This window comes from Momordica charantia, assembly GCF_013281855.1.
Source record: "Momordica charantia cultivar OHB3-1 chromosome 9 unlocalized genomic scaffold, Mcharantia_2.0 BLBB01000009.1, whole genome shotgun sequence".
Lineage (NCBI taxonomy): Eukaryota > Viridiplantae > Streptophyta > Magnoliopsida > Cucurbitales > Cucurbitaceae > Momordica > Momordica charantia.
This window is the reverse complement of record NW_028275167.1, coordinates 25,359,802-25,386,957: the sequence shown is the minus strand read 5'-3', so window position 1 is coordinate 25,386,957 and position 27,156 is coordinate 25,359,802. Positions and strand designations below refer to the sequence as shown.

General features: G+C 37.6%; 7 protein-coding genes across 12 annotated transcripts; 3 read left to right on the top strand and 4 right to left on the bottom strand.

Annotated features, from left to right (window-relative positions):
• The first annotated feature begins 195 nt into the window (after positions 1-195).
• Positions 196-3,200, top strand: LOC111023730 (putative sugar phosphate/phosphate translocator At3g11320). Its single transcript, XM_022301203.2, has 4 exons — positions 196-771; positions 1,695-1,798; positions 1,901-2,129; positions 2,713-3,200. The coding sequence occupies exons 1-4, from the start codon at positions 331-333 to the stop codon at positions 2,857-2,859; spliced, it is 921 nt and encodes a 306-aa protein (XP_022156895.1). The 5' UTR covers positions 196-330; the 3' UTR covers positions 2,860-3,200.
• Positions 3,201-3,279: 79 nt separating this feature from the next.
• On the bottom strand, positions 3,280-5,561 carry LOC111023729 (DNA sliding clamp PCNA). The gene is made up of 4 exons (XM_022301202.2): positions 4,700-5,561; positions 4,403-4,555; positions 4,210-4,307; positions 3,280-4,054 (listed from the first exon to the last, which is right to left on the bottom strand). Exons 1-4 carry the CDS (start codon positions 5,016-5,018, stop codon positions 3,557-3,559), a joined length of 1,068 nt encoding a protein of 355 aa, XP_022156894.1. The 5' UTR covers positions 5,019-5,561; the 3' UTR covers positions 3,280-3,556.
• Positions 5,562-5,704: 143 nt separating this feature from the next.
• On the bottom strand, positions 5,705-8,875 carry LOC111023731 (LIM domain-containing protein WLIM2b). 3 transcript variants are annotated; one of them, XM_022301205.2, is made up of 7 exons: positions 8,703-8,875; positions 8,472-8,515; positions 8,032-8,268; positions 7,357-7,456; positions 7,226-7,260; positions 7,051-7,140; positions 5,705-6,215 (listed from the first exon to the last, which is right to left on the bottom strand). In XM_022301205.2, the coding sequence occupies exons 3-7, from the start codon at positions 8,164-8,166 to the stop codon at positions 5,988-5,990; spliced, it is 588 nt and encodes a 195-aa protein (XP_022156897.1). In that variant the 5' UTR covers positions 8,167-8,268; positions 8,472-8,515; positions 8,703-8,875; the 3' UTR covers positions 5,705-5,987. The 3 variants fall into 3 exon arrangements, with proteins under 3 accessions (XP_022156897.1, XP_022156896.1, XP_022156898.1); XM_022301204.2 differs by having other exon boundaries at positions 8,472-8,875; XM_022301206.2 differs by lacking the exon at positions 8,472-8,515.
• Positions 8,876-9,674: 799 nt separating this feature from the next.
• LOC111023733 (ARM repeat superfamily protein) lies at positions 9,675-14,624 on the top strand. Of its 2 annotated transcripts, XM_022301208.2 has the most exons (8): positions 9,676-10,071; positions 10,148-10,679; positions 10,773-10,859; positions 11,003-11,193; positions 12,005-12,200; positions 13,302-13,366; positions 14,111-14,212; positions 14,304-14,624. In XM_022301208.2, exons 1-8 carry the CDS (start codon positions 10,031-10,033, stop codon positions 14,407-14,409), a joined length of 1,320 nt encoding a protein of 439 aa, XP_022156900.1. In that variant the 5' UTR covers positions 9,676-10,030; the 3' UTR covers positions 14,410-14,624. The 2 variants fall into 2 exon arrangements, 1 of the variants encoding a protein (XP_022156900.1); XR_002603189.2 differs by lacking the exon at positions 14,304-14,624 and having other exon boundaries at positions 9,675-10,071; positions 13,302-13,500.
• Positions 14,625-16,096: 1,472 nt separating this feature from the next.
• LOC111023749 (Glycosyl hydrolase superfamily protein) lies at positions 16,097-17,569 on the top strand. Its single transcript, XM_022301228.2, has one exon. The coding sequence runs from the start codon at positions 16,097-16,099 to the stop codon at positions 17,246-17,248; it is 1,152 nt and encodes a 383-aa protein (XP_022156920.1). The 3' UTR covers positions 17,249-17,569.
• A 236-nt stretch (positions 17,570-17,805) lies between these two features.
• Positions 17,806-21,035, bottom strand: LOC111023752 (HAD superfamily, subfamily IIIB acid phosphatase). Of its 2 annotated transcripts, none has more exons than XM_088118103.1 (4): positions 20,632-21,035; positions 19,351-19,798; positions 18,927-19,103; positions 17,806-18,596 (listed from the first exon to the last, which is right to left on the bottom strand). In XM_088118103.1, exons 1-4 carry the CDS (start codon positions 20,708-20,710, stop codon positions 18,386-18,388), a joined length of 915 nt encoding a protein of 304 aa, XP_087974229.1. In that variant the 5' UTR covers positions 20,711-21,035; the 3' UTR covers positions 17,806-18,385. The 2 variants fall into 2 exon arrangements, with proteins under 2 accessions (XP_087974229.1, XP_087974230.1); XM_088118104.1 differs by having other exon boundaries at positions 18,456-18,609.
• A 1,311-nt stretch (positions 21,036-22,346) lies between these two features.
• On the bottom strand, positions 22,347-26,827 carry LOC111023738 (uncharacterized). 2 transcript variants are annotated; one of them, XM_022301214.2, is made up of 10 exons: positions 26,486-26,827; positions 26,225-26,359; positions 25,820-26,035; positions 25,526-25,708; positions 25,135-25,356; positions 24,844-24,960; positions 24,623-24,766; positions 24,111-24,212; positions 23,044-23,112; positions 22,347-22,831 (listed from the first exon to the last, which is right to left on the bottom strand). In XM_022301214.2, the coding sequence occupies exons 1-10, from the start codon at positions 26,660-26,662 to the stop codon at positions 22,598-22,600; spliced, it is 1,599 nt and encodes a 532-aa protein (XP_022156906.1). In that variant the 5' UTR covers positions 26,663-26,827; the 3' UTR covers positions 22,347-22,597. The 2 variants fall into 2 exon arrangements, with proteins under 2 accessions (XP_022156906.1, XP_022156905.1); XM_022301213.2 differs by having other exon boundaries at positions 26,225-26,362; positions 26,486-26,826.
• Between the last annotated feature and the right edge of the window lie 329 nt (positions 26,828-27,156).

Sequence of the window (27,156 nt, the reverse complement as noted above, 5' to 3'; positions counted from 1 at the left end):
GTCGATCATCCTCAAAACTCGATTCTCTTCCCATTTGACAGAGACCCATTTCTCCAATTTCACGTTTTCGTCTCTGTTTCAAGTTTCAACTCTCTCCACTGCTTTGGATTTCGCCTCCCACTTGCCCCATGGAGTTCTGTTCGCAGATCCATGGAAACTGGACCTTTCTTCCTCTGTAATGTGTCTATTTCTTGCTCCAGTTTTGTAGATTTTGAGATCTCTCCTTCTCCGGAGACTTGCAGATCCATGTTCTAGTGTATCCCTAATCGCAGCTGAACCGACGCGTTAAGAGAATCGCCGCCCTCGATCGAGACGAGACCGACAGTGGAAATGAAGGGTTCGAGTCGTTTTTTCACGATCGGGCTTGTGGCTTCCTGGTACTCGTCCAACATTGGCGTCCTGTTGCTGAACAAGTATCTGCTGAGCAACTACGGGTTCAAGTACCCGATCTTCTTGACCATGTGTCACATGACTGCTTGTTCTTTGTTTAGCTACGTTGCAATTGCTTGGTTGAAGATGGTTCCGATGCAGACGATTCGATCTCGGATCCAATTTCTGAAGATTTCGGCGCTCAGCTTTGTGTTCTGTATTTCCGTTGTCTTTGGCAACATTTCTCTTAGGTATTTGCCGGTCTCCTTCAACCAGGCGGTCGGCGCCACGACGCCATTCTTTACGGCGGTTTTTGCTTACCTTATGACGATGAAGAGGGAAGCTTGGCTCACTTATGTTACTCTCGTTCCTGTTGTTACCGGGGTCATTATTGCTAGTGGGGTAAGAAGAAGAACCTTCAACTTTTTTCTATTCGAATTTCTGTGATCTTTGAGAGCGATTTGCCTGAATTTTAGCTTTTGTAATTGCTCGCTTATTCAGAGGAAAATGCACCTATAATTATTTGCTAATTGTTTGAACAAGATTTTCTGTGAATTTTTTCATTTTTAGTTTTAGTTTTCTTTTTTACACGATTGAACATAACTAGCTTATGTAAGTGGCTGATCTAGGGTCGGAAAATTCAAGCTATTTCCGTGTAGATGGCCAATATGGTTTGGGGCATTGTAGATTCTTTTAGGGGTTGTTTGGGAGTATTCAGAATGAATAGTAACTTGATGCTCTTTGGAATGAAAATCCTGCAACAAGCATTTTCTTTTTGCTTATTTTCACTAATGCTTTGTTTGAGAATATATGAAGTCAATTTTCTTCTTAAACTCAGCAACTTGTGAATAGTGATCTTAAGAATACATTAACTTTCACAATTCCAAGTTACCTGAAAGCTGTTCGTATTTTCTGAAAGCAGATTTGAAAGCAAATGTAGAAAACTGTCTTTTAGAATACCAAAATGTGTAATTTGTAGATATTTTTAAACTTGTATATGACTGAGGAAGGCAAACCCATCGCTATTGGTTGACTGGACGGCTCTCAAACATTCCATGAAAACTTGGGAAGAAATTATCACACTCTAGTTTACAATTGCTAAGACCTTTCGCTTATATTTCTTGATTTCTTTCTTTCTTTTTCGGTGTTGAGGGGATGGGGAGGGTGACGAAAATAAAAGTAGATAAAGTTGGTTCTGGTTCTATTCCTGCTTGAATGATTGTTTCCTTTGGAAAGAGCATTGGTCCATTTCTTAACTAACACCTGTTGTGGCGCTACTTTCCATCTTTGTGTTACTGATTCTTTGTTGTGGCGATAAACTTCAGGGTGAACCGAGTTTCCATCTGTTTGGATTTATAATATGTGTTGCTGCTACTGCTGCAAGGGCTCTCAAATCAGTACTGCAAGGAATTTTGCTTTCATCTGAAGGGTAAGGAGCTTGTCGTTTTCTTCATCATTGGGAGGATAATGAGTAATTTCTTTTGAACTGGTTTAAAAACTATACGAGTGCTCAGACATTTATCTTTCACAGAGAGAAGCTGAATTCCATGAATCTCCTTCTATACATGGCTCCTATAGCTGTCGTCTTTCTGCTTCCTGCAGCACTTTTCATGGAAGAAAACGTGGTTGGCATCACTCTGGCTCTTGCTCGAGATGATAAAAAGATCATCTGGTATCTGCTATTCAACTCTTCACTCGCATATTTTGTAAACCTGACCAATTTTTTGGTTACCAAACACACCAGTGCATTGACACTCCAGGTATGCCTACTTTCTTTATTGATGCTTATGTTCATCTCATACATTCTTCTTCTTCCAAGTAATGTTTTCTGTTTTCTTTAAGTCCCCAGCTTCCATTTCAACGATCACACCCTGAGAGAGTTATGATCCATGTTTACTTTCTATACTTAGTTCTCTTTTATTTAGAAGCTCCCTGATGAATTTCTATTTTCGAACGGTTGGGACAATTAGCACGAACCATTGGGTATTACTATTTAAGGATTTGTTGGACTTTGATGTTGTACTAAAGTTTTGAGTTTTGATGACCTTATTGCACTTCTCCTGGGATGGCCTAAGTGGTCAATGAGGGCTAATGTAAATATAAATAGCTGGGTTCAAACCATGGTGGCCACCTATCTAGAATTTAATATCCTACGAGTTTTCTTGTCAACCATGCGCGCAAGCTGGCCCGACACATGGAAAAAGAAAAAGAAATCCTGCATCTGGTTGTGTTTAATAAAGGGACTTTTCTTTTTTGTATCTGTGGCTTGGAACCAAGCACTGTTCTCTCTCAAAACTTGAATTTGAGATTGTTGGATAACTCACGAGCAATCATTTCTTTCAGGTTCTTGGAAATGCAAAGGGTGCTGTTGCTGTGGTGATTTCGATTTTAATCTTCAGAAATCCGGTATCAGTTACTGGAATGCTTGGTTACGCGCTTACAGTTATCGGAGTTATCCTCTATAGTGAATCCAAGAAAAGAAGCAAATGAGAACAATGCAACTGAAGTGCATTTTCCTACTTTTGTTCTTTGCACGGTGGCAGTAGTCGTCAATACCGGAGGCAGCGGGTGTGGATCGGCCTGTTATAACTGCTATTTTGACAATGGCCTCCAAATTCTTTTTCCCCCCTAAAAGATTGTTAGCTTAGGCATTGGTTTATATTTGTATCATCCTTACAAGATCTGTCACAAAATAGAAATTTTAATAAGGAAGAATTATGGGGTAAAGTTTTACTTCCTTAGAAAGGATTAATAGAATTGTTTATTACATAACAGTTGCCTGTTATTGTCACTCCTCGATCAATGAAGGGGGAAAACAACGTTATCTTTTACCATTTCGATACATTATTTTGTTAATTTCAAGTTACTCAGAGCTTTGTTGGAGAGTAATTTTGCTTGTTTGGAAGAGAATACAGAAACACATTTACTTGTCATTTCTCCTTCCAAGGTCAGGATTTGGATGGAATGCAATCAAATCCGGACTTCCAAAAATGTCAGTTGAGTACAGATTCTTACAACAGAATCCAATTACACAGAATTCATCCTAAAGAAACATACAGCCATGAATTCTTGCATGTATGTCACAAAAATCACTCCTTGTCATCTCTGCTAACCTAACCAACAGGAGTTACAAAAAAAGTGGCTAACATTTCCTACTTACTGACTGATAGATTTCTCATTTCAGACTTCACTCAAGTTCCATTGTTTCAATCTTCGGTTCCTTGGGAGTATTGGTTTCCTCTTCGGCCTTGCTCAGGACTGAAGAGTTCTTGTCTTCTTCATCCTTTATTACAACTACAGACTTGTTTTCTTCATCCTTGATTTCAATTACAGACCCCTTGTCCTCCTCATTCTTCATCTCTGATTCAGATTGAGGCTCGAATTTTGGCTTCGATTCTGCTTTACGTTTTGCTGCCTCTGCTGTATGCTTGGGCCCAGCCTCAGGTCTGCTAATTGCTGCAGCTGCAGCTGCAGCTTCATCCTCTTCTTCGATCTTAGGAGCCAAGTAGTATCTTATATAACCCATATCTTCAATTCTGTATTCAATCACTACGGGCAGATCTGAAGACAGGCTAATAGTCACCTGGCTTGCTAGAGGGGTTGCCTTTGTAAAGGAGTTGAGGTACCTCAGGGCAAAGGTTAAGCTAACTGGTTCTTCCATTTCTATTACGACGGCTTCTTCAGGCTGTAAAATTTGAATTCAGAAAGAAGCCATCAAAACAATTGTTCGACATTGATTAACCATTGTCCTATATTCTTATTATAACAGAGACAGAGTCCATAACATTGCCAGAATCCATCGTTATGAATTGATTATGTTAGTATGCTTGAGGAAATAACCTTATCAACCGTGGTATTTCGCCTGCAAACGATATTAGCGATGCCTATATCGCCTCTAGTTGAGAACTGAACGCCTTCCTTGGACACAGAAATCAGAACTGAAGCGAATAGGTTGCTAGTCATTAACTCTGCAATTAGAATTCTTCTAAAAAGAAATGAAAGGATCACAAACGAGTTGATTCAGAAAGATTACCAGTATCGCCAATGGAACTAAGATCCTTGCAAATCCTCGCAAACTCAGCTGCCGGCATTCTAACAATGGACTGGTAGTCGGCGTCGGGGATTCCGAGATGCTCGCTATCAATGTCCATCAGCTTCATCTCAAAATCAGCTATCTTATCTTGAGCTACACGTCCAAAAGGAACAAGAATCAGTTAGAGCTTTCATTTTTGAATATCTGAAACTACTAACTTCTATTGAGTTCACTCAAAACTAACTTCAAGAATCCGAAACCATCGAAGCTTCAAGAAAACAGAGAGAGTTCACTCACAAGGGTTTTCGAACATGAACGTGATGCAATCGCTACCGTCATCGGCCTTAAGCGTAACAATGTCGTCGTTGCCAGCGCACCTGAGCATCTTCGCCATGTTGCCAAGGTTCATCCCAATGGAGATATTGCGATCGCAGCGATAATGCTCGAAACCGTCGGAGCGGAGGAGGAGAGAGACCAAGGCGACGTGACTGGAATCCATAGCCTGGAGGGAGAAACCAGTAGCGGAGCAATCGAAGTTGGCGTCGTTGACGAGGTCCTTCATGGCTTCAAGAACCTTCTTCAGGAGGCTACCTTGAACTAGACGAAGCTCTAGCATTTTTCTTGCAGTTGTGCGTATGGACGAAAATGGCGGTTTTGGGGTTTCTCTGAACGGAATGGGGATCCTGAGTTCTGAGAATATAACGCAAAACGGAGAGACCCCCCTTGGGCGGGAGTGGGCCTGGAATTCCCGCCAGATCAGCTACGACGTCGTTTGGCCCTTTTCCCTTCTTGGGACAAATTATAGAGATAAATAAATCTTTAAAGACTACTAATCCCAATACCAATTTGCAAGAATTATGATATCCCTTTGTATCTTTTCTTTGTTTAGATCTTCAATATTGAAATTGTGGACAAAAATAGTTTTTCGAAAAAAGATAAAAGTTAAAAAATATACCAAGTCCTAATCATTTTACTTAGAGGCTCAAACCCTAAACTAGAAAACTTATCACGTCTTTATCACTATGTATATAAGTGATTTGATGGCATAATAAATTTTATTACCCTCGTACCAACTTTAGTATAGATTAGTGATTAGAATATCTCCACCTTTTTTAAGTGGTTGTAGATTTGAATTTTCGTGATGAAATTTCCTTATAGAAAATAAAAAATTGCCTTTTACCATTGTTCTCTTCCAATATTTTCACGCCCAAAAAACATCTAAGATAGCTATGACCCTATGATCCATGTCATTTCCAATGATGCCCTTTTTCTAAACCACTTGTGGACATAGAAGCTGAGAACTTAACAGAAAACAGAATGACTCCATATCTTTGTGATAAGCCAAAACCAAAAGTTTCAAAATGTTTTCTTAAACTTTAGGCAAACAAATTGCCCATTTTCAAATGGTCTGTTTGAAGTTCTATGAACCAACAAAGAAACAAACAATTTGCTCAGCATGATGCAGGAAGCTCGTCCAAGCTCTCTTTCGTTCCCATCATGAGACTGCGAGGATCAAAGTAGAACACACTGGGGAAGGAGGGGCAAAAGGCAGTGGAACAATGGAATCAAACCTCAAATTAAAAGTTCATAACTCGACATTTTCAGCATCGGGAACTGAGGTTGCTGCTTGACGCTTCATGGATGCAGACTTGATCAAGTGGTTGTAGCTTCCTTTTTCCTTGAAAAGTTGCGAAAAGTGGTGTTTGCAGTACAAAATTCCATCAAGTGCAGCATAGTTTGATGGAGATAAAGAACAGCCGCCGTGCGAGCATTTAAAACACGACTTGTGATAGGCCTGACTCTCGACTGTCACCTGCATACAAGAAATTCCCGAGATCCATTACCGATAAAATATCTGCACAGATGCATTATAAAACCAACACCAGCAGACCTGCTTGAAAATTGAGATGATTTCTACCTGAGCAGTAAAGACTAGATTAAGCTATTGAGGATATGTAACTTCCACAGTTCCTCAAAGCCTACATTCAAACTGTTCAGAATACCAACTCATTTCAATGGAGTAGCTTTGAGGAATGTACCTTTTCTTTTAGAGATTCATATGTAAAGATTGAAAACGATAATATACAAAATAACTTCAAAACCCTAACAAAAAGAAGGCAGCTAATGGTTGATGCAAAGGAGGTTTTAAATGTTCAAATATAGGTTAAATTATAAGTTACCCTTGAACTTAGAGGGTTGTGTCCAATAAGTACTTGAATTTTAAAACGTGTCTAATAGGTCCCTAAATTTTCAATGTTGCATTAATAGGCCCCTAAACTTTAAAAAATATCTGGCAAATCCACAAACTTTCAATTTTGTATTCAGTAGTTCCTTGAACTTAAAAAATGTCTCATGAGTTAAGGACCTATTAGACCCAAAATTGAAAGTTAAGAAACTTATTAAACATAAAATTAGAGACCTATTATATATAAAATTAAAAATTTAGAGACCTGTCAGACAATTGACAATTTTAAAGTTTAGAGACTTATTAAATACAACATTAAAAGTTTATAGATCTATTAGATTTTCTTTTCTTTTTTTTTTTTTTTTGAAGTTTAAGGACCTTTAGACACAATCCTAAAAGTTGGGAGACCAAGCTTATGTTTAAGCTTGAATATATTTCTAACATTAACATCTTCCAAACTAACCTTCTCCAGTGGATATGCAGTTTTTCCACATGTAGCACATTTTTCCTGAGTCCCAGAGAACATGCTAGCAGCTTTACTTGGTGACCTAGTCTGGAACCAACAAGAGGCAATGGAATGAGCAACTGATTATAAATTTAATCACAACTAGTTGCAGTAGAATTGGTGTTAAACTTACCAGCTCTGGAGTTGGTTTATCTGTCGATTTTGCAGCTGTGAGATAAAATTAAAAATAAAGGTCACTAAAAAGCAATAGCTACAAGATCAAATGTAGAGTGTCTTCTTTATTCGGTAAAGTTTGGTACATACGAGATAGAAAGTTCTTGCTGAAGTTGCCAGTTTCCTTGAAGAGCTGCTCAAAGTGAGGCTTGCAGTACAGAACACCTTCCATTGAAGAATAATTACTGAGCTGTAGACATTTGACATTTGATAAGTCATTTTGGAGTAGTAGTTTTGACACTGACCCAAAACAATGCTGGGTAATCATGTATATATAAACTGGAGTTTATTTTTTTATTTGTTTACCTTTTAAACACCACACATTGACACACACACAGTACTTACTCTAACTGTTCATGAAAATCCTCAAAAGAAAAGAGAGACAGAGAGACAGAAAACAGTTCTCTAAAATATGCTACGAGAGGGGAGATATAATAAATGAAACTAAGGACTTGTTTGGGAGGTTGTTTTCTGTTTTTGTTTTCAAGGCTCGTAAAGTTAAGATTTCACGAGGAGAAAGAACAACTTTAGTTGTTCAGAAAAACATACCATCTATAGGAATAAACTTAAAAAAACAAAAAAACAAAAAAAACAAACAAACAGTTACCCAAACATTGACTTAATTATTATTGTTTTGAAACATTCTTTCAGACACTACCTAGAATATAGATCCATCACTTTTCTCTATTCCTATCAAGTGCAAGTGAGGCAAGAAAATCAAAGACCACTCTCAAGGATCACCGAAAAGAGAAGCTACGGATGTACCTTCAGAGTCCCTTTGCAATGGCTACATTTAAAACATGACTTGTGGAAAGCAACTCCATCAGCAGATAACTGATCTACAGGGTACACAGTCTTCTCACAAGCTTTGCACTTCTGTTGGGTGCCAATAAACGACATAGCTAAGCCTTAAGAGTAGATCTGACTATTCTCAACCAACCCAAAATCACCTCCAATTCAAACCCACCAAGCTACTTTGGTCAAACAAACACCCTTTTCCTACTGTCATTTCATCAAACACAAGAAAAACACAAAAACCCAGAATCAAATTCAGAAGCAATAAAAGAAAAAAGAAGCTGCAGTCAATGATCTGAAACTCAGGGAAAAGCAAATCGGTGAGCTCAAAACACTTCAAAACACCAAAAATGCTGAAGAAACAAGATCTTGGTCAGAGTTCACATGCAATCGAAACTGAAGATGGGTACCTAAAAATCGAGGCAATAACCAAAAGCAGCGATTGTTCTTCGTTCTGGCAAGTGGAGCAGAGAAGAAGAAGATAATGAAAGGAAAGATAGCGAAAGGCAGAAACAAATAATTTATGATCTATTATTATTCACATCACAGCGTCGATTTTCTTTATAGAAAAAAGGGAAAGAAAAAGAAAAGATAAAGTGAAAAAGGGATCCGAGAAAAATATCTTTGCCGGAAAGACACACATTGCTTGCTTCAACTTTACTCCGTCGCGGTCCCGGTCCCGGTGCGACTTTCTTTCTTCTCCACCTTTTTCAGTACTGGAGCTCCACCATCGCCATCCCGCAGAGTAACGACGTGTCGTTTTGTCTCTTGTCTTTGTTTTCTGATTCAGCCTTCAGTCTTCTCCTGTCTTGGCGTGGAGGTGGACCAGTGTGTCTTGTTCATTATAATGCCTAAATTATGCTTTTTTGCAACTAAACTCTCAATTTTTTCATAATTATTTAACGATAATTATAATTATGCAGTTGAAATAGCTTGTTCCTAAAAATTGTTTTACTACCAGAAATGCGGAAGGAGAGATTCAACCTTCGATTTCGAAAAAAAAAAATCAAGATACCTAGATTAGTGAATTATAGGTTGGCATGTAGTTTCTATTATAAGATGGACTTAAATATGAACTTTCGCTTCGTATGAAAATCAATTCATAATTTTAGTAAAAAAAATATTTTTTAAACCATGGTACTATGATGTCCCTTTGAAAAACAAACTACCTTTTCACTCTAAATAACTTAATTAATTGTCAAAGTAAAAATAATTGAATGGTAATTGACACCTATTTCTGATCATGGTTGAATTTGAAATCCAGATCCAATAGATTGTACTAAAAAAATTAATCGATTACTTAGACATTTGCACCTTTCTCATTTTAGTTTGTGATGTAACAATTAAAAAAAATGGAAAAGCAACAAATTCCATCGTTATTATTTTTTTAATCCAAGTCTAAGGTATAGTTTGATAAAATGAGAAATTTAGGGCAAAAATTGAACTCATCTCAGCATATGATTACTAATGAAAAATTGATGGTCGTTAAATTCTTTTATAATATATTTACACTAAAAGGTAAAGTTAAGAATTTAAAAAAGATTTAAGGACAAAATTAAAAGTTACAAGTTTAGGTACCGTATATTTAACCTAGGTTTTTTTATTTTATTTCTTCAAATTTTGATGAATTGAGCTTGGTTCAATCAATTTGATGCTTCGAAAATTTCAATTTCAGTATCAATTTTTCATTTTTCTCTAACTGCTGAAGCATGAAAACACAGTTCAGAACACCACCCCTCTGGAAATGGAAATGCGCTCTGGAACCAGAAGAAAGTCAGGGAACTTATATATGGCGCCCATTGAAGTCTCCACATCTTGAATTCTGTGATCATCTTCACAAATTGGGGTCGCAACCATTTTTTCCGATCACCTCCCGTGGTGGCGAGGACTTTCTGTGGAGCTAGCTCGCTGTGAAAGCTAACTGAAACCAATTATCAAAGGAGAAGCAGATTTCAATTGGGTCGGAAGCATGTCGAACTCGCTCCAAGTTCTTCGTGAACTCTGCATTCAGTAAGTCCCTCTTGTGCACCCGCTCTCTCCATTGCAGTCGAACTTCTTGTATATAATTTATCTTCGGTGACTTTAGGTTATCGGAACCCATTATCGAATCTCTTTCGAAAATCTGCGATAAACCGTCAGAGGGATCCAATGTCTCTGTTAAAGCCATTATCGAATCTCTTCTACCTCAAAAAGTGGCACTCCCAACTAGTCTTACTGATGACGATATTTACTCCTCCATCAAAGATTTCGCACTAGCTTGTGCTTTAATATCGTCTTCCCGTTCCTCAACATACGACCTTCTTTCATGGATTTCGGAAGACCTCTCACTTACAGCCGAGTCTGCGCTTCGAACGCTCTCTAAGGCGTATGCCTCTGCTTCCTGCGATGGGTTTTCGAAGAACATTGAGGAGCTAGGTTTAGATTTTAGTTTGATACCTGAGGAGAAAAGATTGGTGGTGGAAATCATTCCTAAGGTGCTGCCCTTGTTGAAGGAAAGAATTAAGGAGAGCTCGATAGATAAATCTAACGAGGTTGACGAGGTCTCCGCTGCATCAGCGAGGGTGCCTGTGGGGTTTGCTATTGTTGCTGCTCATCAACTTCGATGGTTCATTATTCAGGTTTGAGGCTCTGTTCTTGTTCGGATCACTGCAGTTCAGTGTGTGTTGTTGGCGTTTTGGGTTGATTTGGGATGTTCTGAGAAATTCTTGCAGATTGATTATCCTCATTTGGGGAAGTTGTGTAATTTGGTGATTCCTTGTGCACTGACTGCTCTTGACCACTGGTCACCTGAAGTGAAAGTATGCATTCTGATTTCACTTTTGCCATCTCTGATACTTGCCAATTCAGATTTATGCTGCGTGAAAAAGAAGCTTATCTCTTAATTTAGTAGTTTGCTGTTGTTTCTCACAAGTGAAGCTTCCATTTCTTTGCCTGCTTTCAGGGGCAGGGCATGATTAGCTTTATACATCTTGCAAAAAACGTTAATACTGCAGACCTTGGTTTGTACGAAGACGTGATTCTTGATGCGTGCTGCTCAAATGTTCCTTCAAGTGATGAGATATGGCCTTATGTTGTTGAAATGTCAGTTCTTCTTGCAACTAGCATCCACAGAATGAATCCTCGTAGCTCATGGTAAACTTTTTTTTACTAGTTCCATCATCGTTGTTTAAGATTTTGAATGTCAGTGTACCAAATACAGACAAGGTCCATTTACATGCTCTGTGTACAGTGGTATTTTCATAAAATTTTTACCTACGATGTGCTGCTGTGGTACAAAGCAAAATTGTGTAGAGGTGCAAGTATTTCATCGGAGGCTTGAAGGTGGTGTTGGAGGTGATGTCTTTCCCTAGGGATTAGAATTGACATTTCTATTTGGCATGGTTACTACTTCTAGTTGACTTTTTGTTAACTTAGGGACATAGGAAGACAGTGCATTAAGGCTTTCTGTTTGTGTAAAAACCTGTGAATTCTGCCTCTATTATTATCAACTAGTGAGTGACGAAGATGCGGGGACAACCACCTATGCTTGGAGTGCCTCGGAAAAGCTGCTGGTCTAGGGGTGTTTTTGGTCACTTTTTGATTTTCTCTTGTCACCTTTTGCGTCCAATCTTCACTAATTTTCTGCATGGACAAAAGTACCTTCTTCTTGTTAACTCTCTTTAGAATAATAGAGAGCGGTAAATTAATTTCCTTGAGTACTAACATTTCATGCCCGATCATGTGCTTTTAAATGCATTTGACTAAAGAATTGTATTCTCTAGATTGATATAAAAAAATAATGTATTTATGCCCAATTTCAATTTTGTTGTAATGTTTTCAATCTTTTTCAACATTTGGTAATAAGATGCAACACTGCTAGAATTCATGCTCATCTGACCTAGTCATTTTAACTACTGCTCATTTCTTGTCAAATATTTTTTTCATTTATATACTTCTTGTATAGGATTGAAAGGATGGTAAATGAGATGTTGGGTCACTTGGAGCGCCAGCCAAGAAACAAGGAACGCCGTATTGCATGGCTTCAACATATTGAACCTCTTTTCAACTGTATGGGTCTGGTGCTGTTGGCTCATACAAGGAGCATATTTCCGCTTTTCTTCCAGTGGATAAATGCTGAAGATGATGAGACCATTATATTGGTAAGAGATATATGATTCGTCATTTAAAATAGACGTATTATATCTACCCTCTAAATTCTTAAGATGTTAAGACTCTTCTACTGCTACTAGGATTAAAATGTTCCTGTTTAGAATATATCAGAGGATTTTAAAGTTAACTTTCATGTGTTGACTTCCTGATTTGCAGTTTTTCAGTCCGATCATCAAAGGATAGCTTTTCTATAACCTATATGACTTCATGTTGTTCCAAAATTAAGAAGTAAAAAGCGATCATGAAATGTGACGGCAGGGACCTTAAATTTCTTGCAAATGTTTTCCTTTGAGTAGGAAAGAGAAGTCCAATTTCTACTTCTATCTTTTATTTTCTTTATTTTCTTTATTTTTACAGGTTGTTTGTTGGGATCCATGTCAACGTTACCTTAAATGGTAAATATTCAAAGAAACGTCCATGTTTATCATGAATGTTGAGAACTCACTTTTTCTCTTTTGAGAAAGCGTTCACTTCATGGCCTCTAAACAGTATTAAACCTTGATTGAAAAACTAATTTTCTGATCAAACAGGTTTGGAGTTTTGACATGGATCTGTGTTTGATTCCTATAAGAAAAGTTTTTTTGTAATATTCTTACTTGGTATTCTGTGATTATAACAACTTGCCTAAGTGACGTTTCTTGAAAGTGGGAGAGCTTTGAGATGTAATGCATGTTTGTTGGCATCCACTTGTAAACATAATTTATATATGTGATTAAGTCCCTTGGGAGTTGGGCTGATGACCATCGGGGTTTCATACGTTGGCTAGAGTTTCGCAGTGCCCGCACCTGGAGACTTATCTAAGTTACACACTTCTTGGTGGTGTTATAGGCATAGAAAACTCTTTTGTAATTACAGCCTCTCATCGATTTTGCAAGATTGGAGAGCTTTTCTTCATTAGTTCGTGGGAGGGGGAGCCCTCTTCCCCCTGCCCTTAGGCTGTTTTTTTTGTGGCTCTGTGCCTTCTGTCTATAAAATGTTTCTTATCTAAAAAAAAAATTGTCTTTTTCTGCCTAACACTTGCATAAGTTCAGTCCATTTTGCGTATATAAACTGAATTTATTGGTTATACTTATCTTGTTATCATTGCGCAGGTTCTACAGAGAACACACACAGTTGTAAGGCTAACATGGATAAGGGATACACCATATGTTGGAAGGTTATTTAAGTTTTATGTTTCACGTTTCTCAAGTTCGGTGATATCTAAAATTTTCTTGTACAATTAATTTCTTTCCTACGCAGTTTTATGTTGGTTGCTTTGGACAAATATGACAACAGTTGAATTCCGCTAAGGTTCTGTTGTGGTTTCCTCCAATACTTTCACCCGTTTTACAAGTGCTTATCTAAGCTATCCCAGTTCAAATCATTGATCCTACGATGCCAAATGTTATAAGATTAAGCATTTGTTCCATAGGAGTAGTGACATACTCGTAATTATTAAAAAAGAAAAGAAAAGGATAAGGTGCGTGATAGGAGAATAGAGCATATGTTGGTTAGGCTAGCCTGCCCAGCCACATGAGACCGAAATTCAGTAGGAAAACTTGTTAGCACAAGAAAGAGATGAGAATATGGGAGAGAATGAAGAGACTCAGATTGTACAGGACCCCCCTATCTGAATTCTGAAATAGGAAATCCATCAGTTAGGGTATTGGAGTACTCAGAACCTCCCTAAATTTTCTACTTGTGTTTGATGAAGTTCAACAACGGAGTTCGGTCAGGATCAGGATTCAGTTATTGTACATTATTATTATACCATGACATCTAGGTGTTCATTGTGGGCTCTTGAAACAAGCGGATATAGGCCAGCAACAATAACAGGAGAGAGGACTAGACGCTGCTGCATCTATCTATTGCTTTTGAACCTTTTCTTAAGTGAACTCTAATAGTTGTTTATTGATACCAGATTGGTGGATGAGCTTGCACTGTTACATGAAAAAGCCGAATCGAGAAGTTCTTGTGATGCAATCAGAAAGAATGTTGTCGACGTGCTCGTCTTGCTCCAGAAGTGAGGATGGGGATACTTTTCACCCTTTTTTCATATTATGTTTGCTTGGTCTTGATTGAATCTTGACTTTCTGATTTTGAGTTGTTTTCAGGAGCAAAGGCCTGCAGTTTGAAGCAGCCTGGAACAAGCACAAGGATGACCAAAACTTGATTTCTGTTGCTTCATCTTTAAGTGGATTGAACATCACTGATGGTTAAATCTTAGCTTCTTATAGCTAGAAATGCAACTGGGAACTGAATTATCTAATGACAGATTGCATACTTTGGGAGGAAAAGTTTTTGCTCTAACACTTGTGGGTTTGATGTTTCATTGTTACCAATTTGTCTGTATATCAACTCATGTACAGAGACAGACCCTGACGTTTTAGGAAATTTTGAATTTTATCTTTTAAAATTATCGATTTTACCTTAAATATGTTCATTTTCCTCAACAAAGTTCATTTCTTCTCCCATCTTCTCAGGAAACATCAGTCTCTTCCCTCAATACTCCTTTCTCGTTCTGTTGATGTTTATTCAATAAGTTTGTCTCCAAGGTATAACTTGGGTGGCTTAGGGTCTCAAGAAATAACATTGAGGTCTTGGGTTTAAACCACATTGGATGCAACTTCTACCAAACGATGATTCCTTGGATATGTACGGATATGGGGACAATACGCATACCTTCCAGGTATAGAGGCATAAAGGTCAAAAGGCCACCAACTCCTAGGTAATAAAAAAAATTATTGAATAAGTCTAAGTTGAACTTTATCTTTAAAATTATATACAAGTAATGTAGTAGATGTTCAAATTTACAAGTAGTTCATTAACAATAAAATCGATCATATTGTTGTCATATTAAAGTCCGTACGGTAACGTTCTCATTTTTTGTTTCTGTTTCTTTTCTTTTAATAAAGAAAAATAGAATTTCATGGCTCGAACATCCATATGTATTCAAGAATGATAAAACAAGATCTTTATTTACGTTGGAATAAATTGAAAATGGAAATAAGAAATATTCGTTGTTTCCAAAATTTCTATACAATTTTGAAATATTTCTACTCAAATTTCTTAATAAAATTAGAAATGAGAAACAAGAAACGGGAGCATTACGGGTTCTTAATTATCAACTCAAATTTGAATGAAAATGACTAAATTTAGAATTTTACTAAACTTTAAAGGACTAAGAGATATACATTTTTTTAAGCTTAGGCTTTTGTAAATGGGGCTCATGGTTTTCAAAGTAAAAATCACCCTTAAAGTACGCCCATACCCATGTACCTTTCATTTTATAGAAACTTATGATGCACTTCTATAACGTCTGTCGTCCTCCTAAAATCAATAGCATTTCGTCGGAACACATCCTGTCTTTTCACTTTGGCTAGTTGCACGATAAGCGGAAAAGCATACCTGGCAGGAAAAGAAAGGCTCTCGAGAAGTGATACTCAAGCGCACAGGTTTGGGATCAAACTAAAAACAAAAATATACTTTTAGGAATTAAAATCAAAACAATATCTCAACAAAATGAAATGAATACTAAAAAAAAACTATTTTAATAAATTTCAACCTAAATCAATACTCAAGTCTCTAATTGTCAATTGTCAATGTAAACATGGTTCAACAGTAATTTACATACATTCATTTCCTCGATGTTAAAGGTTCGATCTCCCGTATCCTTAAATTATTTGTTACTAAAAAAAGGAAAAATACTCAAGTCTCTAATCTTGTACATATTCACACACATGAAAATTACCATGGGCCCCATAAGTTGCAACGGAAATTGCCGCCAAATCGAAGTGGCGCGCAGTACAGTTTAAGCACTGCACAGTTACAGTCCCCATATAGATTCCAAAGCCATAACTGCTTTCTCAACCGCCGGCGAACCAGCTCTCTCCGGCCACCTTCAGCCATGCCTCTCCGGTCAATCTTCCTCACCATTTCCCTCTCTCTCTACTTTCTCTCACTCCCCCACCGGAGCAACTCCCTTACCACCATTGGCGCCACCTTCTCCGCCGCCACCGCCAACACCAGCCACCACCTACAGCCACCGGACTCGGTCGCGAAAGCCATAAACTCCCTCCAACTCGCCGCCGTCAGACTCGAAGATTCAGACCCCAACGTAGTCCGCGCCTTCGCCTACACCAACGTTACCCTCCTCCTCACAATCCCTAATTTCTTGGTCGCCCCCATCGCCGCAAATCGCTCCGCCGCTCTCCGGTGGCTCTACGCCCACGTCGTCCCCTTCTACCCTCGGACGATCATCACCACCATCTCCGTCGGCAACGACTTTCTAGAAGCTTCCCCTGAATTCGCGGCCATTCTTTTGCCCGCAATCAGAAATGTCTACATAGCGCTTCGCAATTTAGGGATTCGCCAAATCTCTGTTTCCACTACGTTTTCTTTCGTGAGCATTATGACGACTCCCTTCCCTCCCTCGGCGGCTAGGTTTCAAGAACCGGTCTCCCAAACTGTAATGAGGCCTCTGCTTCAGTTTCTTCGAGACACAAATTCGTCGTTCTTGATCAACATCTACCCTTACAATTTGTACCGATTGAACTCCGAAATTCCGATTGGGTATGCCCTGTTTCAGAAGCACCCTTTCAATTTCAGAGACGACGTAATAACCGGCGTCCGGTACCGGAATCTTTTCGATTCCATGGTGGATGCGGTGATTAGCGCGATGGCTGTGGCCGGACACGAGGACGTTCCGGTGATCGTGACGGAGACTGGGTGGCCGAGTTTTGGGACTGACTCGGGTGAAGTCGAAGCAAATCAAGATTACGCCGAAATGTACCTCAAGGGGCTGATTGCCCACCTGAAATCGGGGTTCGGAACGCCGCTGAGGAGGGAAGGGGTGATGGAAACTTACATATATCAGTTGTTTGATGGGGAAGAAGAACAGGGAGCTCGACCTGTTCGAAAATGGGGGCTTCTGTATCCCAATATGACCAAGAAGTATGATGTGGTATTCTCCAAGTCCGCCGGAATCGGAGAGCAGAGAACTTTTCTGGCGATTGCAGCCTGGTATTTTGGGGTTCTCGTTCTAACGAAGTTATGGTAACATCTTAAACATTGCCTTTTCGTAATTTTCTCATTTAGGTTCTCATGAGTTTAACCTGCATTTTGTGAAGCATCGTCCTTGATTTTTGAGCTTTCTTTGGCTGGTTCTCGGTATGGCAATTTCCATTGATAGCAGAGACAGTTCATTCGTTTGCTTAGATGTTAATGGCTGCAAATTTTGTATTCTGAATTTGTGTTCAGATGAATCAGAATCTTACGTAGCATATGCAATGAAATTTGGTTCTTATTTTCCAGAGATTGATTGTGACCCACTTTATTTTTTGTTAGTGAAGAATCATTCGGATATGAAATTACGATATGGTGTTTTTAGTGAGTTGGGTGAGATTAATATAGTTATTAAGTATTTGATTTCGATTATGAGTCATGCATATTATTATTTTCCTACCTAAACTCCCCCAGATAACACACAAAATGCATTTCAAGATTTATGATCCTAAATATAGGTTTATGAATTAACACAATGGAACACTAGATGGGGATTAAAGGATTAACAGGTCATTACGCTACTGAAAAACAAGGGAACAAGAAGTTCATAAGTGAAGCTTTGAAAGTCAAGATCATCATCATTGATATATTGAGTTTCTCTTTGATGAACAAAACAATAATTTTAAAGAACAAGTGCCCTCCATAGTCGCATAATTTGTGTGACAAGAAAAGTGCCAAAATCAAAGAAAATTTGTTGGAAATTTCTTACATAAAGGTATCCTGAACAAGAGGATATCCAAAGAGGGAAAGGAGAAAATATAACAAATCCTGTGTGTAGTTGCTGCTGGCTGTAGGGTTCTGAAGAAGATGCTGTTTGTTGCTGGCTGTTGGCGTAGGTAGGGGAGACATGTAACCTTATTTGCAATGCCCCTCGTCTTATATGACAATCTAAATGCTGAAGATAATCTGGTAAATGAACAGAAAAAGTACTAAATTTGGTGATCCCCTCGATAGGTTGGCATGGACATGGTAATCCATATTCCATATCAACTGCAGGACCGTAGGTGCTCGACTTTACATAAGAGAAGACTCGGGTGAAACTCAACCAAGCTATAGAGAATCCTATATCAACTGTACTGTGCAATACCTTGAAATGGCTGACATGACAACTTTACCAACTTAAATCACTACCCTAAATTTGTGTTTGCTTCCTCATATTTTGATAATTGATATTGAAGTGTATGGGGTTTGGAAGCTTATAAATACGGGTTCCGATGGGTGGTCCTGATAAGGCATCCATGTGGCTACTCATCACACCTACGATGCGGAATCCCTCATACAACAATGCTGCTTGCTGCTTAGTGAAGTATTCATGATGATCGATCTGCACTTCATCATCCATTCTGCAAGATTTTTCTAACAAGATGTTCTTAAATATGTTTATTTGTAATAGGATGAGAATAGACAAATTTCGTAAGAAACATAGATTTTACATCCACATAAGCAGAAAAAAGCTAGGCTCCCATTTTATCACACAGAGAAACAGCATGCTATGATAGAACATATTGCATAATATCTCTCTTCTTTTCCAATGGGAATGCCAGAGAAAAGGTGAGGAACATCTTTTAAGTCATTGCACATCAATAATGGAAAGCGAAACATCCTATTCCTAACAGAAGGGTAAACTTTTATCTGCGTAAAGCCTGCTGATAAAATATAAATATTGAAGATACCTCATAATCAACAGTAGCCAACCCTTACACCCAGCAGAAGTAAGTCGCTCAATAGTTGCATTCCTATGAACTTCCGACTTTCTCGATATTAAGATTAGAGGCCACCCGCAAGATCTAAGTTTCTTGTATAATTGTAGAAGGAATTTTTGCTTCAATATCTTGGCCTCATCGACACAACTGCTTCACCCATGGCCATAATCAATTAAATTGATCGAGAGAATCTCTTCACCAGCATCAAGTTCTAATATAATGCATTGATAATAGTTATAGGCAGAGTTCTAAGATATTGGGTTTTCAGAAAGTGCGTGAATATATGAAGTTAGGAAAATAGAGCTAACAAAAAAATGAAATAACCTGATGTTATCATGAAGAATAATGACATAGGACACAGAAAAAGAATGCTTGAGAGTAAACAGGAAAGTACCAGGGTATTAGCAGGTTGTCGTAACCAGGGTTTTCGAAAAGAACGTCATCTATGTCCATCAACACGATATCTCGACCATTGTTTACTTGCACAGCACCACAGAAATAATTGTCAACCACCTGCAGTGTAGAATCCAAATCTCTTTCATATTGACCAGTTTTAATGTATTGAATGGCAAAATTCTTGCAAAATGAAGGTATCCCATCTGTTTCCAAGCTGTTTAGCTCCAAATGCACAGATAGGGCTTTGCAATAATCATAACCAACACCTGGTTTCTGAATCTCAACAACTCCTTCACTTTTGTTTTGACAATATTGCAACATTACAGTCAATGAGACCAGTAAAGTGATAAGTAACACTCCAACAGTAACTAGAGCACCAATGAAAATTGTTGCTGTTAAAGGTGTCATGTAGAATCCCGACTCTACGATATAGCGGCTTCCCATATCTGCCTCATTAAAAGGATAACAATAACTACTCTGGCTTCAAATGAAGCTTAAATACCAGTAAAAGTTCTTCTATCACATTGCAGAATGTCAATAGTCTAGTAACCATCACGACTACCACAAGAATCACAAAGACAACGGGTATGGTGCATTTACTATCAGATTTAGTCCCAATCATTTTCGGACTAAGGCCTACTAATAATAAGAGGTAAAGACTACTTTGATGACTATTCAAAAATTATATTCGGAGTTGTTTTCTACTTCAAAAGCTGTTTGGAAAGATGTTTTTATTAAGTGTTCTCATTCTCTTTTTTGTTGAATAGATACTGTAGTATTCAGTAAACAAAGTAAAATATTAGTTACCAGATACTTTGTGATTATCAATTATTTTCCATTAATGCCAATTCTAAAGCTTTATGTAATCTCCCTTGACCCTTCTTTTGGAGGATAAGTTATCCTCCTCTCTCTACATGTCTTCAAATCAATTCATATTCTTTTCTATGTTCTTTATAATTGCTTTCTGCTCCTTTTTTGTCTATGGAAAATTGTTTTCGGACACTATTAAGCCGAAAAGGAGTCGTCTACATCAGACAATTGTAGTATCTTGTATCTATCTTATGAATTAAAAGAAGAAAACAGTCTGTAAAAGCTTACTAAAGGAAAGAACTACATTGATGATTGAACAAATTGGTAAAGGCAACAAAATACTTCTGAAATCAAACATTCTCTCGTTGCTTCTGTGAAACAAACCAAACATACATCTCTTTCAGTAAATTGACTCGTCTTCATGAAAAGAGATCATAAGGGAAAGAAAAGGATGTATCAAATTCCACACCTGAACTTCCTGAGCTTCCTCCACTAGAATGACTCTGAATAGAGAACCGGCGCTCCATTTCACTCCCATAAGCAGACATTGCTCAAAGAAACTCCAAAAACTACCACTATCTCAGAAAAAGAATCCCCAGGATATATCTTCAAATCCAGGTTACCAGTCATTGGTCAGAAATCAGTTTCAAAAGAACAAATAGGAATCGGGGGATTTAGGAGCGATTTCTTAGAAAAAAGAGAAAGTTTGCAGAGCCCTGAAATTCGGGTTTCTTCACAGAAGTAATAAATTGTAGAGGCGAGGCTTTAGATTGTATACCTACTCCATGGCAGAAAGCTCTTCGATCAATCTGTAAAATGAAACCCAATAAAAACCCATCTATTGTAAGACCAAAAGTTGATTGGATACGAACATCATACCAATAATTTCGCTCCATAAGCATACACAGTGACCAATTTGGAACACAAAATTTTATGGTGGGTCCTTCGGTAGCTATCGATGGCTAAGAGATGAGATTTTCTTTTTCTGGGTTTTGTCTCGGAGATGCCCAAAAGAAAGCGAAAGGGAAATTATCTACTGTTTGGGCGGGATGGGATGGTGCCATTGGGAGATTCGAAGAAGATCGAGAAAAATCAGGACGAGAAATTGAAAAAAAGATGATAAATTCCGAAACAGAGATTGTTTTTCTAGATGCTATTTGGTTTAAAAAGCCCATTAATGCTGCTGGTAATCAATTACAAACTTTTCATTAGTCAGGTCAAGACGAATAGCCATTTTCATCTCTGTTAATGTGAATTGATTAAAAAAAGTTCAAGGAGGGGCACAAGATTTGGTGTCAGCGATAATCATTCTTGTTCTATTTAAGATTTCACATTCATCCTTCCACTTACTCTATTTTGATGTTAAAAAAGCAGTTTTAAATTCAACTCACTCGACGAAAAAAAAAAGGCAAGTTAAAATCTCCCTCCTAATATGTTATAAAGAAAAACAACTTTTGAAGATTCTTTTCTTTTTAATAGTATTAGATAGATTATAAAATAATATTCTAGATGTTTGTTAGATTAGGTTTGGACGAATTTAATTTGAATGCAAGAGATTGAGTACCTTTTAAAATTTATGACTCCACCTTTTATACGAGGAAAACCATAGCTTTGTCATTATGGGATCGTACCTATCATTTCGTAAGAGAAACATTCTTTTATTGAATATCAGCACCTATTTGCATTAAAAGTGTTCGAACTTAGGCTCAAATACACACGTCCTAACAGAGAAGGGTTATATGTTGCATTAAATCATCTAGTCAAATTTAAAATTTGTCAAAATGCAGAGGAATTAAAGTTTTTAGGTTTTAAAAGATTGACCAGACTATGATATTTTATTTCTAATAAAAAATTTTGATTTAATCTGACTGGTTTTAGAGGTTGAGCATAATATATACAATTCAAGTAGATAGCGAAGTTGAAGCTATCTACAAAAGATTTATTATTTTCTTAGTTTGTCCAAACTTTAGGCTCTAGTATACTTTCACAAATGGTCTATTGCATACGTTTTCTAACTAATCTCTCTCTACAGCATCTTCTCTCACTATCTTTTTTCATTTTCAAAAAATATTTGACTCTCAATAAATAAGGATCAATCTTGTCGTTACCATTCTTAAATATTTGACAACTAAGAAAAAGAAAGGTAAACACGGAGACAATTTTTTAATGGTGGTGAGTACGATCCACAAAATAATTTGATCCTCCCAGAACCAAATATTTTCCTTTCCAAAATACACAAAACAGTTTCTCTCACAAACTTCAAGCATTTATTAAGTTACACATACATAACCTATAGTCTTGCATATAGGTTTGAAATAGGGATGTGGGGCTTGAATGGAGTTGTATACTCAAATGTTCAACATTTGTAACATTATGAAATTTGGAAAAATATCGCAAAACTGTGACCTTGTGAACCAGTGCCCCCTTATAATAATTTAGAAGAGCTCTCCTCTGTTCACAAGATTCACGGCCATGTCCACATCCCTGGCCAATTCAACCGCTGCTCCAACATAGCTATGAGGGGTTAGATTCAACAGATTTGTCTTCGCTTCCTTAGGTATTTCCAAGCCTTCAATGAATCTTCTTATGTTTTCCTTAGTCACTGTTTTTCCTCTGGTTAGTTCCTTTAGCTTCTCATAAGGCTCTGGGACGCCGTATCGTCGCATGACCTTCGAGAAATGGATAGCAGACGAGTTAGAATTATAAAGACAGGAAAGTATTGTATCTGATCTCAATATTATGGTGCTTATGAACAAAACAAAATGGTACTAAATGGGACCAGAACTGGCTCCAAGCAAATGACCAGCAATCAAGGAGAAGTTATATAACACTAACAGGGTAGATGGAGCAATTAAGGAGAAACGCGTAATAAGATACATACTGTCTGTATTGGTTCGGCAAGGACCTCCCATGAATGGTCCAAATCGTCATTGATACAAGTTTCGTTAACCTACAATGCAAAAATAACTAAATTCAAGGAATTCCCCACATAGAAGATGGGGACAAGAGGAACCAAGGGGGAGAAACTTTATGTTTTAAAACCTTAAAATAAATGAAAGTTAAAAAGCAGAGAAGATAACAGTAACATTGCATCAGTTTGTTAGATGTGCTCCTAAATCATCCAGAATAAAGGTGTCAAAGATTATTTATGCTTTCTTGTAGCCAATATTTATATGGTCCTCTCAAGCACATCTTCAAATAAATTCTTTCATTTGGATTATTCTTTTTTGTTTTTATTTATAACAAACTGGACCTTTCGAGAATAAATAGTAAACAATGGCATACAAAAAAACTAGTCCAACAAAAAGAAGCCCACGTGTAGAAAGGAGCTTCAATCCAAAAGAATAACATCTCACTGAAAAACCCCACATAGAGGTTTTTTTTCTTTTTTTTTAAAGACCTTAGAGGTATTAAATCGAATAAGCTCTCAAATATCCTGTTGGACCTCTCAATCCCTAAAGATTCAACTGTTTCTCTCATACCCAAAAACACATCTGCCACAAAATCTTCCCTTATTCTGAAAGGGAGGGAATAACAACACCTCATCCATCATCGCCAAACAATACCTATTACAAGCCAAGGATAATTCCAACGACTCAAAGAAATGACTCCAAATAGACTGGAAAACTGACAACCCACAAAATGTGATCAAGATCATCTAATGATTAGTTAATTTTAGTCTTCAAGATTAATTCGTGATGTGTAATCAATCGTTGAAAATAATAGGTTATCTTAAACCAATGAACAGTTCCATTGTACGTCCAACTAAATCTCTCTTAGTTATGTTGCACACTTCCTCACTGTTTCTATCTCTAATTTTCTTTCCTCATTATGCTTCAACAAACCTGGCATGAATTATAACCCAAGAAAGGGGAAGACACTGACTGCATGTTATCAAAACTCTGATCTTTCAGAAACTAATAATGATTATGGTGATTATTTGAGTACCTGAAGCTTTCCAATCCCCTGAAGTGTGCTTTTGTAGGCAAGAAGAGAATGACCAAGTCCAACACCCATGTTCCTTAAAACTGTAGAATCAGTCAAGTCACGCTGCAAAAGGGACAAGACAAAGGTTCTCTCATTAAACTCTACCAAAGTTAAATACAATAATAGAAGTACCTACATGAAATGAAATTTTGATGAGTTAGTGAAAGATGTTCCTTAGAGATTAATGGATACACTTTTTGCATTATTAAATACAGTTTTGTGTTATTTAGTATAGTCGTATTAGAAACACATAGCCCAAAACTTTGGAAAGTATGATTATGTAAAGGCTACCGCCTACCTTCCTTAGAAGTTAGAACTCAAGGAAACAGTTGTACAACCTATAGAACAGATCCTATTCAAGTAAGGTCGTAAAGCTTACAGTAACAATTCACATTTTCACATCTCACATTTCAATTTCCACCTACCAACTCAAAGAATACAAGGAAATATCAAATATCGAAATGAAGGCATACCTGCCACCGAGATATGGGTAATTTCTCACTTAATTGAGCCAATGATCCATTAGCCACGCCCAGATTACCTTCACTATTTTCAAAATCAATAGGATTTACTTTGTGAGGCATTGTCGAAGAACCAATTTCACCTGCCTTTGTTATCTGCCCAAAATAATAAAAATCATATAATTTATCTTTTCTTTATAAATAATAATGAGGAGATAAATCAAAATATTCACCTGTTTAAAATAGCCCAAAGATATATAACCCCAAATATCTCTGTCAAAGTCAATCAAGATATTGTTGTATCTCACAATGGTAAAGAAGAGTTTCGCCATGTAGTCATGAGTTTCAATCTGAAAAAGGAATTTATTTATACAGTTAGGAACTTAGGCCACTCAAACAAGTAAATAATGAAATATCAAAGGAAAAACTAATAAATAGTTGAATATATACCCAAACTCTGGCGTAATGAGCCCAACCAAAATTTCACATCAGAAGGAAAACCAAATCTTAATACAAAGACAGACCTGAGTTACGTAAGGATTGAAACTCAAACCCAAAGAGTTTACAAACTCTTCAGCCACTTTAGGCCAGTTAACATTTGGATATGCAACAAGATGTGCATTATAATTTCCAACAGCACCAGCAAACTTCCCCATTATCTTGACCTTGGCAACTTCCAACCTTTCTCTACTTAGTCTGACTGCAAAAATTGCCATTTCCTTGCCCAAGGTTGAAGGCGATGCTGGCTACAAGATGAAAAAAGTCGCATAAGGCATTTTCGTTCATGAGAGTAAAACATATAATAAATCAATCAAAATCAAGACCAAGAATGACACAAGCACCAAACCATGAAACAGTTTAGAGTCTAAATCAGTCAAGAAGCTGAATACATCATAAATCTTGCCAGCATAATACCTGTCCATGGGTGCGACAAAGAATGGGAATGTGAGCGTTATCTTTGGCCATGTTGCATATTGCATTTGTCAGCTTGTCCATGAAAGGAAGAATAACATTTTCCAATGATTCCTTTAGCATGAGTGCATGGGCAAGATTGTTAATGTCCTCGGATGTGCAAGAGAAATGAAAAAATTCAAGCACCTGAATAGCAAACAAGAATGGTTAGAATATCCTATATTTTTCCACTAACATAAACACACACACACACACATAAACTTTCTAACAAACGAGAAATAGTAAGGAAAATCCCACCTTAGAAATCTCAGGATGCGGTTGACACCTCTGTTTCAAGAAATATTCAACTGCTTTTACATCGTGATTCGTCACTTTCTCAATGTTTTTAATCTCCAAGGCATCATCCTCAGAGAAATTGTCAATTAGTCCTTGTAAGAAAGAAGAAGCATCTTCACTGAAACTTGGGACCTCTAAGATTTCAGGAATTTGCGAAAGCTTCAACAGCCATTTGATCTAATGGACAGTAGGAAAAACAAAAGCCCTTCAATCGATCATGTTATAGAAAAAAGACCTTCCTCCCACAATGTGTAGTTCAGTTACAGTAGCAAATATAATCGAAATAAAACTTACTCGCTGCAAGGAGAGCACCAAATTAATAAAAGCCATATTTTACGAAACCAATCAACTAAATTGAAGAAGTACCTCAACCAGAACCCTGTAGAAGATCAACCCATATTCGCTCAGATAGGGGGCCAAGTCCCTGACCTTACCCCAATAACGACCATCCAAGGGAGACAAAGCCACCAAACTCGAAAGCTCGTGTACAACGTTGATCTTCTTCTGGGTTACAATAATCACAAACCAAACAGAAAATAATGTAATGGTTAATCAAGCATCTTCTCGTTTGGAGATGAAATCCAAATTTCTGAAGAAACGGCATTCAAACAAGCATAAAAGAAAAACCTTTTCCATGGGTACTTGGAAGTCTTTGAGAATGGCTTTGCAAAGGAAGCTTCTGGGCGGCTTGTAGAGGGAACCATTTCGGAGAGCAGTTGGGAGTTGTCTAGGATTTTGAAAACCCTTTGCCGCGCATAAAAATTGGGGCTGCTTCAAAACCCTACAACTCGCTCCGATCTCCATGGATGCGTAGTGAGCTAAAACCCTTCTCTCCAGTCTCCACGCCCTCTTTTTCGCCTAATTCTTCATCAGGTTGAATTACACGCGTGCCTAAATTGACGACTGAGCCTGAACCAATGGTCTCGGCGACGGCGATTCCTTTGTACCGGTTCGGTTCCCTTCGATTTGGAAGGAAGAAGAAAGACGCGGGATTGAGAGAGGCGCGGCGCGTGAAGGCTGAGAGTTCTGTTTTCCATTTTCTGAACCGGAGAATCCAAATGATCGAACCAAACCAATCGATTTGGTCAATTCAGTTTTCCGGTTCGTTTGGTTCGCGCTTCATAACTTGAGGTGTTGCAAGTTACATTGGTTTGATTTGAAAAACATGAATTTGGTTAAGTTTTGATCCTGATATTAAATATCGTTTCTACATCCCCGTCGATATTCTTATATATACATGGATTCGACATTGGATTAAATCGACATTTCCCATCGTATTACAGAAAAAAAAATATCAA